The 13,061-nt window shown below is 37.6% G+C and overlaps 1 protein-coding gene across 5 annotated transcripts in view; it reads left to right on the top strand.

The window, feature by feature from the left end:
* grip2b (glutamate receptor interacting protein 2b) overlaps positions 1 to 13,061 on the top strand; it is a 289,022-nt gene that overhangs the window by 237,903 nt on the left and 38,058 nt on the right. For 4 of the 5 annotated variants that reach the window (XM_023155008.2, XM_014413036.2, XM_023155007.2 and 1 more), the window contains exons 3-9: positions 1,250 to 1,385; positions 1,565 to 1,710; positions 3,088 to 3,174; positions 3,793 to 3,868; positions 7,329 to 7,474; positions 7,939 to 8,086; positions 9,282 to 9,451. In XM_023155008.2, the coding sequence (XP_023010776.2) occupies positions 1,250 to 1,385; positions 1,565 to 1,710; positions 3,088 to 3,174; positions 3,793 to 3,868; positions 7,329 to 7,474; positions 7,939 to 8,086; positions 9,282 to 9,451 (909 nt within the window). The remainder of the gene's footprint in view (positions 1 to 1,249; positions 1,386 to 1,564; positions 1,711 to 3,087; positions 3,175 to 3,792; positions 3,869 to 7,328; positions 7,475 to 7,938; positions 8,087 to 9,281; positions 9,452 to 13,061) is intronic. The other variant, XM_014413037.2, reaches the window with a different exon arrangement.

The raw sequence follows: 13,061 nt of genomic DNA, 5'->3' as shown, positions 1-13,061 counted from the left end.
TGATGTGTTTTTGTGTATGGGAATGCTTCTGTGCGCTCATGGTGTATGTAAATGGTAATGATACAAATAGACAAATGGGAAGGCAACACCATGTCATGACAGCTCTGGGGTTTTAGTTTACTTATTACTTTGGTAAAGGCTTATTCATCTCCCAAGATTCCCCTGGCTGTTTTGAACCAAATTCCTTAGCCTTTTCATGAACCTAGAAAGTCTTACATTTTTCTTACTCATGCCATTTTTTTTGACCAGTAATAATTACTCCCATCATGACTTAACCAAACTCAATCGGCCTTATATGTTTTAGAATACCGAAAAAAATGACACAACTTCAACTCACTCTAAAAATAGTTTTTTAATAAGTGTTGGAATTTTGATGGAATTCTCATGAATGTTGTGTTTCTTTGGTTCATGGAGTAGTCTATTTAGGTGTTTAGGGAATATTGCATTAAGTAGTTCTTCTGCATTACACAGTTCTTTTGTCCTCATGTTGAAAAAGTCAGAGTGGTCCACCAATCCTTGATCCTTCTTTCAGAGGATTCATTAGAGTTTTAACTGTACATAACAGCTATTTCGAAGTTAATGAAAGTAACATTATTGGTCAAGAAAATGTAGTATATTTTGTGGACAGTTTTTTCAAATAATTATACTTACTAAATTATTTGTTTGTTTGCTTTTTTGTTTGATTGTTTGTTTAATAAGGACAGTTAGAGTTGCAGATTCTGTAAAATATAACGTTTTAGCAGCAAAGTATATTAGGTGCAGTGTTGATTACTTTTGTTAATTTCTCAGCTGGAAGTGAAAATTGATCTAAACTTCTGCTTTCTGCTGGTGTACTTTAACCTTTAAAGACCTTTTCATCCCTGCCAGGAAGTCTTCAAGTGGAGTGACAACAAGAGACAAAGGGCACTCCTAATTATCATTATCTGATTCTTATCTTGTCTGAAATTCACATTACGTTTTAGTCATTTCAGCTCTTTTAAGCCAACACGAGATCAGTGTCTCACTCAAGGACAAACAGGAGCAATTGTCTTAGTTTGTTTTTATCTTTTAGAAACTATTAAAGCTTTAATCCAGGAATTGGAATGAATGAACAGACACTAACCACTTATTCCTCTCCTGTATTTTGTATGTTTGAGTGTGGCTACATATGTCTGTGTACACATCCCTGTGTGTGTATTGGTATGTCCTTCCCTCTGCCTGTATTGTGTGTGTATCGTTTTTATGTGCGTGTGTGTGTGTGTTTGGTTAGAAGCTCTGCGGGGGGTGACTATGGTGGAGCTGGTGAAGAAAGAAGGCAGCACACTGGGCCTCACCATCTCAGGAGGAACTGATAAGGATGGAAAACCACGTGTATCAAACTTACGACCTGGAGGACTGGCAGCCAGGTGAGTGAAACACAGTCAACCTCTAAGATGAGGATGAATACATAGATTCAGACTGTCTTGCTATTCAGCAATATTCTGTACCATAAATGGGTCATTTTATAAAAGGAAAAAGAAACATGTGGTTAAAGCCTTTCTCATTTGTGCAAGCCTTTACATCTTTTTGTCCCTTCTTTGTGCAGGAGTGACCAGTTAAATGTTGGGGACTACATCAAATCCGTGAATGGGATCAATCTGACCAAACTGCGGCACGAAGAGATAATCAGCTTATTGAAAAATGTAGGAGAGAGGGTTCTGCTGGAGGTGGAGTATGAACTGCCCCCCACAGGTATGTATTTGTACAGCTAGGCTGGTTGTTTCTACGTGATTTATAAAGTCGTTAAGGTATGAGTTAGTGATGTCAGTAAGGTCCTATCCAATATCACATTAGAAATTGCCGGATACTGGAATGAATATTGTAATTCTGAATAGAAAAGTAAATGTAAATGACAGCTAGATACAGACAAAACCCGCATGTCACCCCAAGGTCTCACTATGTATAGTATATACTACTTCTTCATTGATACTGAACATTGGCGCTAGATATTGATACATTTGTTTACTTGCTAAGAGACAGCTCCTTCATTCATTTAAATGATTAAACTCTTGGCACAGTCTCCTGTCTTTACTGTACTTCTCAATCATAGGGATTTACTGATAGTCATTTTATAGCTTTAGATTATTTAACGTTATAAAACTTTGTCCTGTGTCATCTGAACAATATTTATACTGCTGGATCTATTACACTTGTCTATTTTATTTTATCTGCAGCACATGCTGAGGAAACACACACAGGAAAAATTATTTCATTTGAACATGTCCACCCTGTAAAATAACTAAATGAAAAGATTTGTTGAAAAGACATCTGTTCATGTCACTGAAAAGATTCCCACAAAAAGACAAGCTATTAGTTAAATTGGATAGAAAAGTAAAAAGGATACTTTTCCTCTTCAACACCTCTCCAAACAGCACAATACAAACCAAACTTTCTTACAAGAAAGCAGTGCCAAATGTTGCTCTACCAATGCGCCCTACGGACTCCCAAGAGGCCTGCTCAGCTATACTCACAGTGCAGCACACAATGTGACATAACCCAATTAAAAACAAAGTCTACATGAAGCTATATAGATGATACAAATGAGGGGGTTTTAATATTTAAAAGGAAAAATGCTCTATGGGAATGGCATTTAACTAGATTATTTGCTGAGAAGACAACTTTTCATTTTTCAACCAAATTGAGCTGTATAGTGTTGTATTTTGATAGGCTGTGGCTAGCTGAATAGATTTGCCTCAGAAAACAACACTGATGGATGTTTGAACCTTCAACATCTCTCTTCAGAACATTATTTTCATTTTAGGATATTTAATTTTACGATAATAAGTGTAGTTTTTAAGTATAGAAATTTAAGGGAATCCTGAATTGACACTCAAATACCATGCATAGTTTAATACAGGAGTGTTTTTGTTTTGTTTTGTAGTGCAGTGTAATTGAAGAGCATTCAAGTAATTATTATTGTTTAATTGTTCTACATTAAATATCAGTGCTCTAATGTCATGATGTAAACTTCAGGTTATGCTGATACATTTTAATTGTGCCGGATTAATCCCTCAATTCTCTTTCTTTCTCTCTCTCTGTGTTTCTGTGTGTGTGTTTCTTGACTCAAAGCACCAGACAGCACCTCAGGGGTTATATCAAAGACAATTGACATCTGTTTGCACAAAGAAGGGAACAGTTTTGGTTTCGTCATGAGAGGTATCTGTCACTTAAAAAAAGCCCATTACTGTATGTTTTTTTTATGGTTATGCACTTAGTTAGAAGTAACATATTAGTGAAATGGTGTCATCTACACTACATTGAACTGTTGGCAATATATTGTACAGCAGCTGTTCCCATATTTATTAGAAAGGAATTTTGTCTATGCTTAGTAAATATATGAATAAATTAGTTAATTATACTACTCATTCTACTGAGAGGAATATTTTTGAACTGCCACCTTGTGATGGTTGTAGTTTGGCAGTGTTTCTCTACTTTGTTAATGTTAACCTCCTAGGACCTGGCATCCACATATCTGCACATCACATTTTGGGTTGTCTAGACCAAAAAGAAAGACAACATCACTCCCCTTGCTTTGTTTTTGTCAGTTCATCTAAATTTGTATTTAAAGATCTGAAGTTTACATTTTAATATTCGATTTTCTCAACAAATGATACATTAAAAGCATTTTAGGATAAGGGTAAAAAAATGCTGTATCACATTTTTATTTACTGCAATGTAGATAAATAAATAAGTAAATATTAAGCTGATGTGGTATTTCTTTGTAATGTGTCTCCAGAATTTAGTGTAAAGAGCTTTGCCCTGCTCCTCTTACAGGCGGTACCCATGAGGACTGGCACAAATCACGCCCTTTAGTGGTCACCTATGTCAGGCCAGGAGGCCCAGCAGACAGGTACTGAATGCATGATTAAACAAGAATAACTGGCACACATGTAGGTGATGAATGGACGAATAGACTGACAATGAATGGAAAATGGTAGGGCCATTTTCCTGGCATGGTTTGGGTCTGCAGTGTCACTGCAAGCCAATGCACTTGGTCTAAGTGATGATACCTTTCTATCCTGATAGCAGTGGTCTCTTCAAGGATGGTATAGCCCCCATTCATCCTGAGGGGTCACTGAATGGCTTGATAAGTATAAAAATATATGAAATGCATTCTATGATCTCTGCAGGCACTTGATTTAAAGTCAGTTGAACATCTATGGGAGACTTTGTGCCGTCTAGTTAGACTGTGTTCTCCAATACCTACAAAACACACCAAATAACAGAATATCCTTTCTGAGAACGGTATCTTATCCCTTAAACAGAATTACAAAGAATCACTACCAAGGTGCATTTAAACTGGCGGTGCATAATGGTGGAAGACCTGCCATGTTGGATTTTCATTTATGCCCTTTAATGCATTTGCATTCACACATATGCATCAATATGTGTGAATGCAAATACTCCAGCACAGTTACACTGACATATCTAAACAAACATAAAAAACACATGCAGTGAGACCCAGAAATAGAGATTATTTAGTCATTTTGGAAGGTGAAAAGGGCAATGTCTTCCCATTAAAAATAATGTCTGGGAGAAATAAAAGCCAGACAAGAAGTGGCCTCCATTGAGTGTAAACTAGCAACACCACAGCTCAACCCATTCCCGTCGGGAGTCTGGGAGATTTGTCTGTGCCTTCATGCGAATAGACCCCAAGGATAATGGTGTCATTTCCAGTGACCGTCACTGGTATGTCGACAGTTATGTGTTACTCATAGCTGCAATGGCATGAATCATCGTATCCTTTTAATGTTGTCATCATGTGTCTGTCTCAGGCTTGATGTTTAAGTCATAATACGACATTTTCATATACATGTCAGCTTTGCTACTGTTTAACTGATCTCACACAGTAATAATTAAACCATCTAGAAATAGTGTAAATAATATTGTTTTAGAAATAAAACTAATTTCCATGTTTAAAATGGATATAGATATACATATACAGATATCCATAACTGTGATGGCCAAAGAAAGTCCACCATTTATAGAAAGTCAGACCTCATATATTCTGGTGGAGGTTTGTTTGTGAGGTTTTCTTTCAAACTGTTTTTAAAGTTAAAAGCACAAAAGTCATTAAAAAAGACAAAAGAAAAGCAGTTTTGTTTTTCAGTCGGTGTGCTTCAAAGGACTTCAGTTCAACGAATTGATTGAATGTGAAAATTATGTGATTACAAGTGAATCACTGAGCTTTAAGAGTGATCTGCTGTCACCCACCATCATTAAAACACAAAATAGGAAAGCCATTTATTACACAATAAGGACCACTGAGCCTGTTTTAGAGGTTTGTAATAAAGCAATATCTTACATCTGATTGTCACACATCAACACTAGCATTAGGCAAACTTCAGCACCCAACATTTCCAATTTTGAAGAACATGATTGACTCAGCTGTCCCTTTTCAACAAAACATTGGAATATAACCTTCTTCTCTGATCACTTAGCAGATGCAATCATTTCCTCCTAGAAATTCGAACTGTAAGTTGCTATTTTTATTCTGACAGGTCCTGTTTTGAGATTGCTCTGCAGCAATATTTAAAGCAGATGCAAAAGTGCCAAAGTACTAAGCTTGAGTACTTAATGCCTCGTCTTTCTACTGATTAAGATATTTTACAGTTTCATTTGATTCATAAGGGCTTGATTGTTGCTGTAAATCCATCTTAGATTTGTCAAAGCGACTGCTGACCCATCAGATATATAATGATGTTGCCAAATTGGTCATTTGTATATACAGAAGTGTAAACCTCCATCAAATAATCACACATTACACGGCCTTACAGACCGACTGAACCTTCACTAGTTCACAGACAGAACTGGCAGACCAGGACAAAGATTAAAGATTAAATTCTTACTATTGAGTTATTTCACCCTGAAGCTCATCTAATACCGTTCTAAAGAAAATCGTCTTCAAAATGTGGGTCAGTCCTGGGGAAACGAATGAGATATTCATGCTGTTTTATATCCCATTTATATGCCAATTGGAAAAAAAAACTTAATCCACAGCACCATACAGTCCCAGGAGTGTCTACATTTTTAGAATTACCCAGTGGGAATTAAAGTGCCTTCTCTGAAAGTGTTAGAGATCCATGGTGTTTTTTACAGGACCACAAAGAAACTGCTTTCACTTCATTGTCAGATACAGATAGAAAGATACCCTGCAGGTCTAAAAACAGGTTAAATATCAGTCAAGTTCTAAAAGCTTATCTGTTTCAATCAACATATGGTAGAACCTTTAAATTTTAAATTTCCTGAAATTTTCCTGGAATCACCTGTTGGTATTGTACCTTTTCATGTGCTTATCCGACACCCTGTATGTACCATGTATGTTATTCTGCACCAATATTGAAAACCGATGAAAAATGTGTAAATCTGTCAAGAAATACTCCTGTCACATGGAGTAATTCCTGCCACAATAGAGCCTTTGGGTTATAGCTTAGCTCGCATCATGTTGAAAGGCTTCAGGGCAATCAGCATCCTGTTTGAAGACATCTGGCTGGTATGATTACAGCTCAGTGTTACTCGCACTCTGACATCAGCATAAAGCATCTATCAGTGCTCTAATGTGGCGCACTGCATTAAAAATTCAAAATGTTACACATCCATTTTTGTGGAAGTAAAAAATTGCCTAAACGGTCCTCCTGAGTGCCTCTAAAAACACAGAGGATCTCTCTGTATAAGTGTTTTTTGTTTGTTTGCTTTCGTTGTTGTTGTTTTTTTAACCAGGCACTGAAAACAGACCAACATTTTAAATGCTGAAGACATTTCATGCTGTTTCCATGTGTGTCCTTGATTTGAAATGAAGGTGAATTTTTACTGCAAGTCTCAGACAGATAAGGGGAGAGAAAAGAGGATGATGAGATCACAAGACAATATTGTGGAAGTGAAAGTTAGGAGAAGAAAGAGGCTTGGATCTAGCTGGGCAGAAAGGAAATGAGCAAGATGAAGAACTAAGTTAAAGAACAAACAGGGCTGAGTGGAAGGAATGAAGAACACAGAATATGTTGGGGAAAAAAGGGAAGGTTTGGCATTTGATATTTCGTCATTTTTAACTGACATTATATGCTTGCTTTTGCAATATTTTCCTAGCGACACAAGATAGGCAAATCTGAAGTCAGATTGAAATAGTGATGGTAAAAGGAATAGTGAAGAAGGACAAACTGTTGATGTGTTAAAATTAAACACGCTAGAATTTTATGGAAGAAAGAAAGCTGGAACTACATGCAAATTGTAATGTCCAATCCCTGTCTTCTGTAATCACTGTATCACAAAATCCAATGTCATTTTTTTGGATGTGTGTGCGTGTCTGCATGCAGAGAAGGTACCCTGCGCCCTGGCGATCGTCTCCTCAGTGTGGATGGTGTGCCACTACACAACGCAAACCACAGTGATGCTCTCAGCGTGTTGGCCCAATGTGGCCAGGAAGCCCTGTTCCAAATTGAGTACGATGTAACTATCATCGGTGAGTCCACATGTAGACACACAGACATATGCAAAAAAAAAAAAAAAAAAAGCCAAAATAACAGAGAGAGACACAAATTGAAGCTTGCAGCAAAAAAAATTTTTCTCAAATGCCAGTGAAATTTAAAAAAATGTTTTTTTGGGGTTGATTCTTTTGTTGTGATTGCTGTTGATGTGTTGGCATTTTCTGCCACCTCACGCTAAGGTCTGCCTCATTTTTCTGGGTAAAACAGCTCAGTTTAACTTGCCCGAAAAGCACTGCAAGCAATCCCCTGCTAATCATGTCTGGTTATATTTTCAAGGACATATATGCTCTTAAACTTTTTCACTGTGCTGTTCTTGGTGAAACAGATATTTAAGGTATTTGTACTTTGGTAGATTACTCTAAGATCATTTTAAGACTGTAAGAAGCAGCAAGCAGTAAAAGGTCAAATTATTAAAATAACTTCATTCTTTCCCGTTCAGACTCACTGGCAAATGCATCTGGTCCACTGTTAGTGGAAATAGCCAAATCTCCAGGAGCAACACTAGGCATCACGCTGACTTCAGCCAATCATCAAAACAAACAGGTCATTGTCATCGACCGGGTTAAACCTGGCAGCGTGGTGGACAGGTATGTATCTACATGCTACTCATTCTCCAGGCATTCTCAGTGTTTAAAACCCACTGATGTCTTACAGACCCACAGGAAGTTTCCTTTGGTGTGGGAGCTGTGATGCCCTAGACAGTGAAATTAGTGCAACCAGCCTCAGTCTAACTTATCATATGTAAGAGAATCCTTGGTGTCACATTTAAACATGCTGGCTAACTGTAATTTTTCACTAAACAGAGTTAATATTCTTAGAAACACAACTGGTATGTATGTGTTTGCATACATGCCAGCTGTAGTTTTGCCTAGATTTACCCTTTAAGTTCTGAGTGACTTTTTTGTTCTGTTAGCTGTCAAACTACAACAGAGGATGAAAGAAGCTCTGAGATGTTTCAGATATTAAGACAACATTGTAGCTCAGTACAGTTTAAATCCACAGTAAGTACTTCATGGACAGTTTTCACTCTGCAGAACTGTTTCCTTACTTTGTCTGTCTGGTTGGTTTGTTTGATGCAAAGTTACCATTAAAAGAATATTATGTATTGGAATGCTACAAAAATTATTTTCTTGAGAACAGGGCTAGTGCACAAGAATATATAGTTTACACTTTTGCAAACATCTGTCAGCTGTATATTTCTCTTTTGTTGAAAAATGGTGGACTTTATAGTTTCCCCTTCAAGATCTAATTTGATTCTGCTGTTGGATTACAGATTTGCAGTGGTTGCATTTATGTTTACAGCATATCCTCTCTGTGTAAGAAAGACACAGATAAACACACATAGACTGTGTCCAACCTTATAACTTACACAGACATCAGAAGACGGGATATTGCTTTCAGCTCCAGTCTACCTCTAAAATATACATGAAGCACTTGAACTCTGTGTCAGTGCTGAAATGAGTACTAAAATAACCTCAGTCAACAGGACAAGTTGACTGCAGAGGTCTGTGCTCTGGCACTATTCATTCCCACATGATTGCAAAGTCAGTTTGTAAAATCTAACCCCTGTGTGAAGAGCAGCGATATCATTCTGACCAGCACGGCAGCATGCCGTTGTGAGCTAAGCAGATTAATGTGTTTAGCTTATATACTGTTGGCAAAAGAACAAAAAAAAAAGCTTTTCTGAAACAGAATGGAAGCTATTTGTGTTCTGTTTATTTATCCAGTGTATTGTGGCGATAACATTTTGTGCTTATTCTCTTTTTGTCTCTTTTGTATTAGATGTGGAGCACTGCATGCTGGGGATCACCTGCTGTCTATTGATGGGACATCAACAGAGCACTGTACGGTTCTGGAGGCAACACAATTAATAGCAAGCACAACAGAACTGGTTAAATTAGAAATTCTTCCCTCGCATCAAACGAGGTTAACTGGAAAACAGCATGACACGGGTGAGTGTAACAGCTAGGGCCATCAGATTCCCAGTAAACTCTTTGGTTATTTTAGTAATCAAAATTTTATAGTTTTATCTGTCAATATTTTATCTGTCATTTGGGTAAAGTTAAAAAAAAAAGCCACTGGTAATTATGGAACAACCTTGTTAAATCATAATGATTCAACTCTGTTTGCGGGCTCAAGCCTCTACTATGATGGCTGATGCTGCCATCTTTTCAGCCTGCTGCATTGCTCTTATTTGAATAGGTATGACTCCTAAAATTGTTAAATTGTCTTTCTACCCATGCACAGCTTTGTTCATCACTTTTCATGTGTAGTATACCTTTGGAGCCAGAGCTTCAGAATCACTTAATCACTTAACAGTTTATTTATTTATTTTTAATATCACTTGCTTTGTTTTGTTTTTGTTGCATACATGTTTATGAAATTAAGCAGACATTTTTTGCCAGAGCATGTTGTACTGACATTTAACAGCAGGAAACATAGTTAGATAGCAGTATTTGTAATATTTAGCATGACAAATGCTAATTATTGAAGAACAATGACCATCTGTGTATTTAATTCCTGGTCAGCTCTGATTTGGCAGCTATTAAGTCGGATTCCAAAAAAAAAAGCAGAGTAAAAACCACCAAGGAGAGTTTGTTTAGTCTTCGCCACAATTAAGTCACCTCATGCATATTTAGCAAATCCGAGTAGCAAAAAAAAAAAAAAAAAATCCCATTCATTCCGATGTCTTTCAGCCTCTTTTTTTAATACAACTCTACTTGAGGAATAATTTGGCCGCAATGGCAACTTTGTTCCTAATTAGCTCACCCATAGCCAAGTGATGGCTTCTCATCTGTGACAGAATTGGTGCCAATGGATTTAGAGGGGAAATCCGGATTCCAGTAACTAGTTTTTTATCGTATGTTCATGTGTTAATGCTTGCAGCTGAGGCTGCTTAAGTATGACAAGTGTACACATCACACTCACACAATGAATATTGTTAATAAATAGAAACGCATCACAGTCAACACGATCCTCTACTTGTAGACGCTGTATAGTTTTATTTTGTTTTTCCCCAAAACCTTTTTAAAAAAAATCTTTTTTGTTAGAGGAAAATCTTTAATGTGTTTCGGTCGATTAGAGATTCCCAGGAGAGGATGACAGAGATGGGATTAAAGCAACGGCTTTAAGACCGAGAAGAAAAACTAGATATTCTAGACTTGAACTAAACTAAAACCTTTCCATTAGTCTATTTTCAATAGAAACTTTTGTGTGGTGGAAGATCGCTCTCAGCATGAAAACAGATGAAAAAGTGAATGCTGAAAAGAGAAATGGCACATGAATGAAAAATAGAGTGACAGGGAGTGTAAAGGCAAGATGGGATTTAATTAAAGTCATTACACCTCTCTTCCAGCTGTCAAAAACTGCTTACAACCTCCTCCTATCCGTTGTCCTTTTCCTCTCCTCTCTTCTCTGCCTTTGACTTCTCTTATTCTCTACACATACCTCATCTCAGAAATGTTCATCTCCTTCCATTTTGAAATTATTTTCTAGTGTTCCTCTTTGCTCTTTTTCTCTTTTATAGCTCTGTTGTGTTCTGGTATTATTTCTTGGAGTTACACGTGTGAACACAGCACACACAGACACACTTGTTCACTCGAAAGGTCACCATCTCATCTCATTTGTCTGCAAGAAGCTAAATTTTTTTTTTCCTTCTTCTAATCACAGTTTTGTGACCGCCTTTGTGTGTACATGTGTGCATTTGTGTGTGTTAGGAAATGAACACAGCTCATTAGGATACTGATGTCCTTGCAGCAGACCTTAAAGCCAGCTTGCTGCTGCCTTATTAATAGACACTCTGATGAAAGGTTTTGCAGTTGTGTGTGTGAGTAAAGTTTCAGTCGGTTTTCTTGCCACATAGATTACGTTTGGTAAATCTAGACACAAATGTGTCTTAGAATGTTCTCATGTTTTGTGTATCTTCTCATAATATATCATGTGTAAATGAGTATAAGTGTTAATTCAAAGTGGCTTTGTTATGTGTCTGTTGTCTGTGGGCATTTACAGTGTGTGTTACTGCTGCCGTTCCTTGTCAGAAGGACCGTCTCTCCGGTGTGTTTCACTGGACATAATGACTTCATTTTTACCCAAGGAGGATTAGATGAAAAAATGTTTCCTCATTTCACGGATCTCACCCCGAGGTTGCCCAACACTTCCGCTCCTCACACGTCCTGCCATCAGAGTAGTTTAGATAAAAGGCCTCACACGTCGAGGATACAATAGCTCAGCTGGATGGCTGTGACAGCACAGAGTAGCTTCGGATAAACTTCAGAGTTTAGATACACGAGCGTAAAGGGGAATTACACACAAAGCTGTGTAGATTGTCAGGTTGTCAGCCTCGATTGTATCATTAAATTCTCAGTGGGAGTTTCCTCAAAAGAGGTTTTCCCCCAAAACTGAAGAAATGCGAATTTCTAGCAGATGACACAGTCAACTCATTTTTTTACTTTCTCCATAATGCAATGGGTAACAAGCAAATAGTCACTGATTCAATTCCCGACACAACTTGTCTTTGCGGCTGCGTCAGAAAGGGCATCTGGCATCTGGATTCTGGATTCTGCCAAATCAAACATGTGGAGCCACCTGTTGTGCTCACCACTTGTGACAAAGGGAGCAGCTGAATGTAGCTTAGAGACACTTTTTCAAGGACCTAATTAAGTGACAGTGAAATTAGTTTGGATTAAATGCAATACAGTAAGGTATTGAATTATATGTTGTCATATAATAGGTATTTTTGGAAATATGTTCACCTGATTGGTTGGTATGTGAGTGTTAGTAACCCAAAAAGTTTTATATCTCTTTTAATCACAGTTCAGATGAAATTTGTTGTAGAGTTTAACTGATAAATGAATGAATCAAGCTGAAAAGTAATGTCATCACTGCCTTAAATACTCACAGCCCACTTTGCTGGGTACATCTGTTGAAGTGCTTATTAACACAAATATCTAATCAACCAAACATACGGCAGCAACTGAATGCTTTGAGGGATATAGACGAAGCCAAGACAACCTGCTGAAGTTCAAAGCAGGCTTCAGAATGTGACAGAAAGGTAATTTAAGTGGTTTTGAATATGACATAGTTGTCAGTGCCAGACGGTGCCTGATCCTAGTATTTCAGAAACTACAGATCTTCTGGGATTTTCACAGACAAACATATAGGGTTTAAGTGGTAGATGTGCTGGTGACATTTGAACTACTCTGTGCAGTGGTTACCTGGGTGGCTATGATGTAGGGTCGATTTGCCCCTGGTAGGGTCAAAGCAAATTGGTCCAGGGTGAGCGGCCAGGTGAGGTGAGAGTTACAAGATCTCTGTGAAGAAAACATTGAGGTCTAACGACACGTCAATCAGTATCAGCCTAAAAGATTCAATCCATTGAGGAAAAGTAGATAATGCACAGCTAACTAGCTAAACAGCAAGCAGTTAGAATGGTTTTAATATGAAAAATATACAGATACTGTCTGTGACAGCCCATGGCAATCAAGATTACATGAAGTTCATGGAATGTGTGCTCTGTGTGATCATATTTGGATGAGACACGGGGCAAGACAAGCTGTACACATA

This window comes from Maylandia zebra, linkage group LG5, assembly GCF_041146795.1.
Source record: "Maylandia zebra isolate NMK-2024a linkage group LG5, Mzebra_GT3a, whole genome shotgun sequence".
Lineage (NCBI taxonomy): Eukaryota > Metazoa > Chordata > Actinopteri > Cichliformes > Cichlidae > Maylandia > Maylandia zebra.
This window is presented reverse-complemented; position numbering and strand designations above follow the sequence as displayed.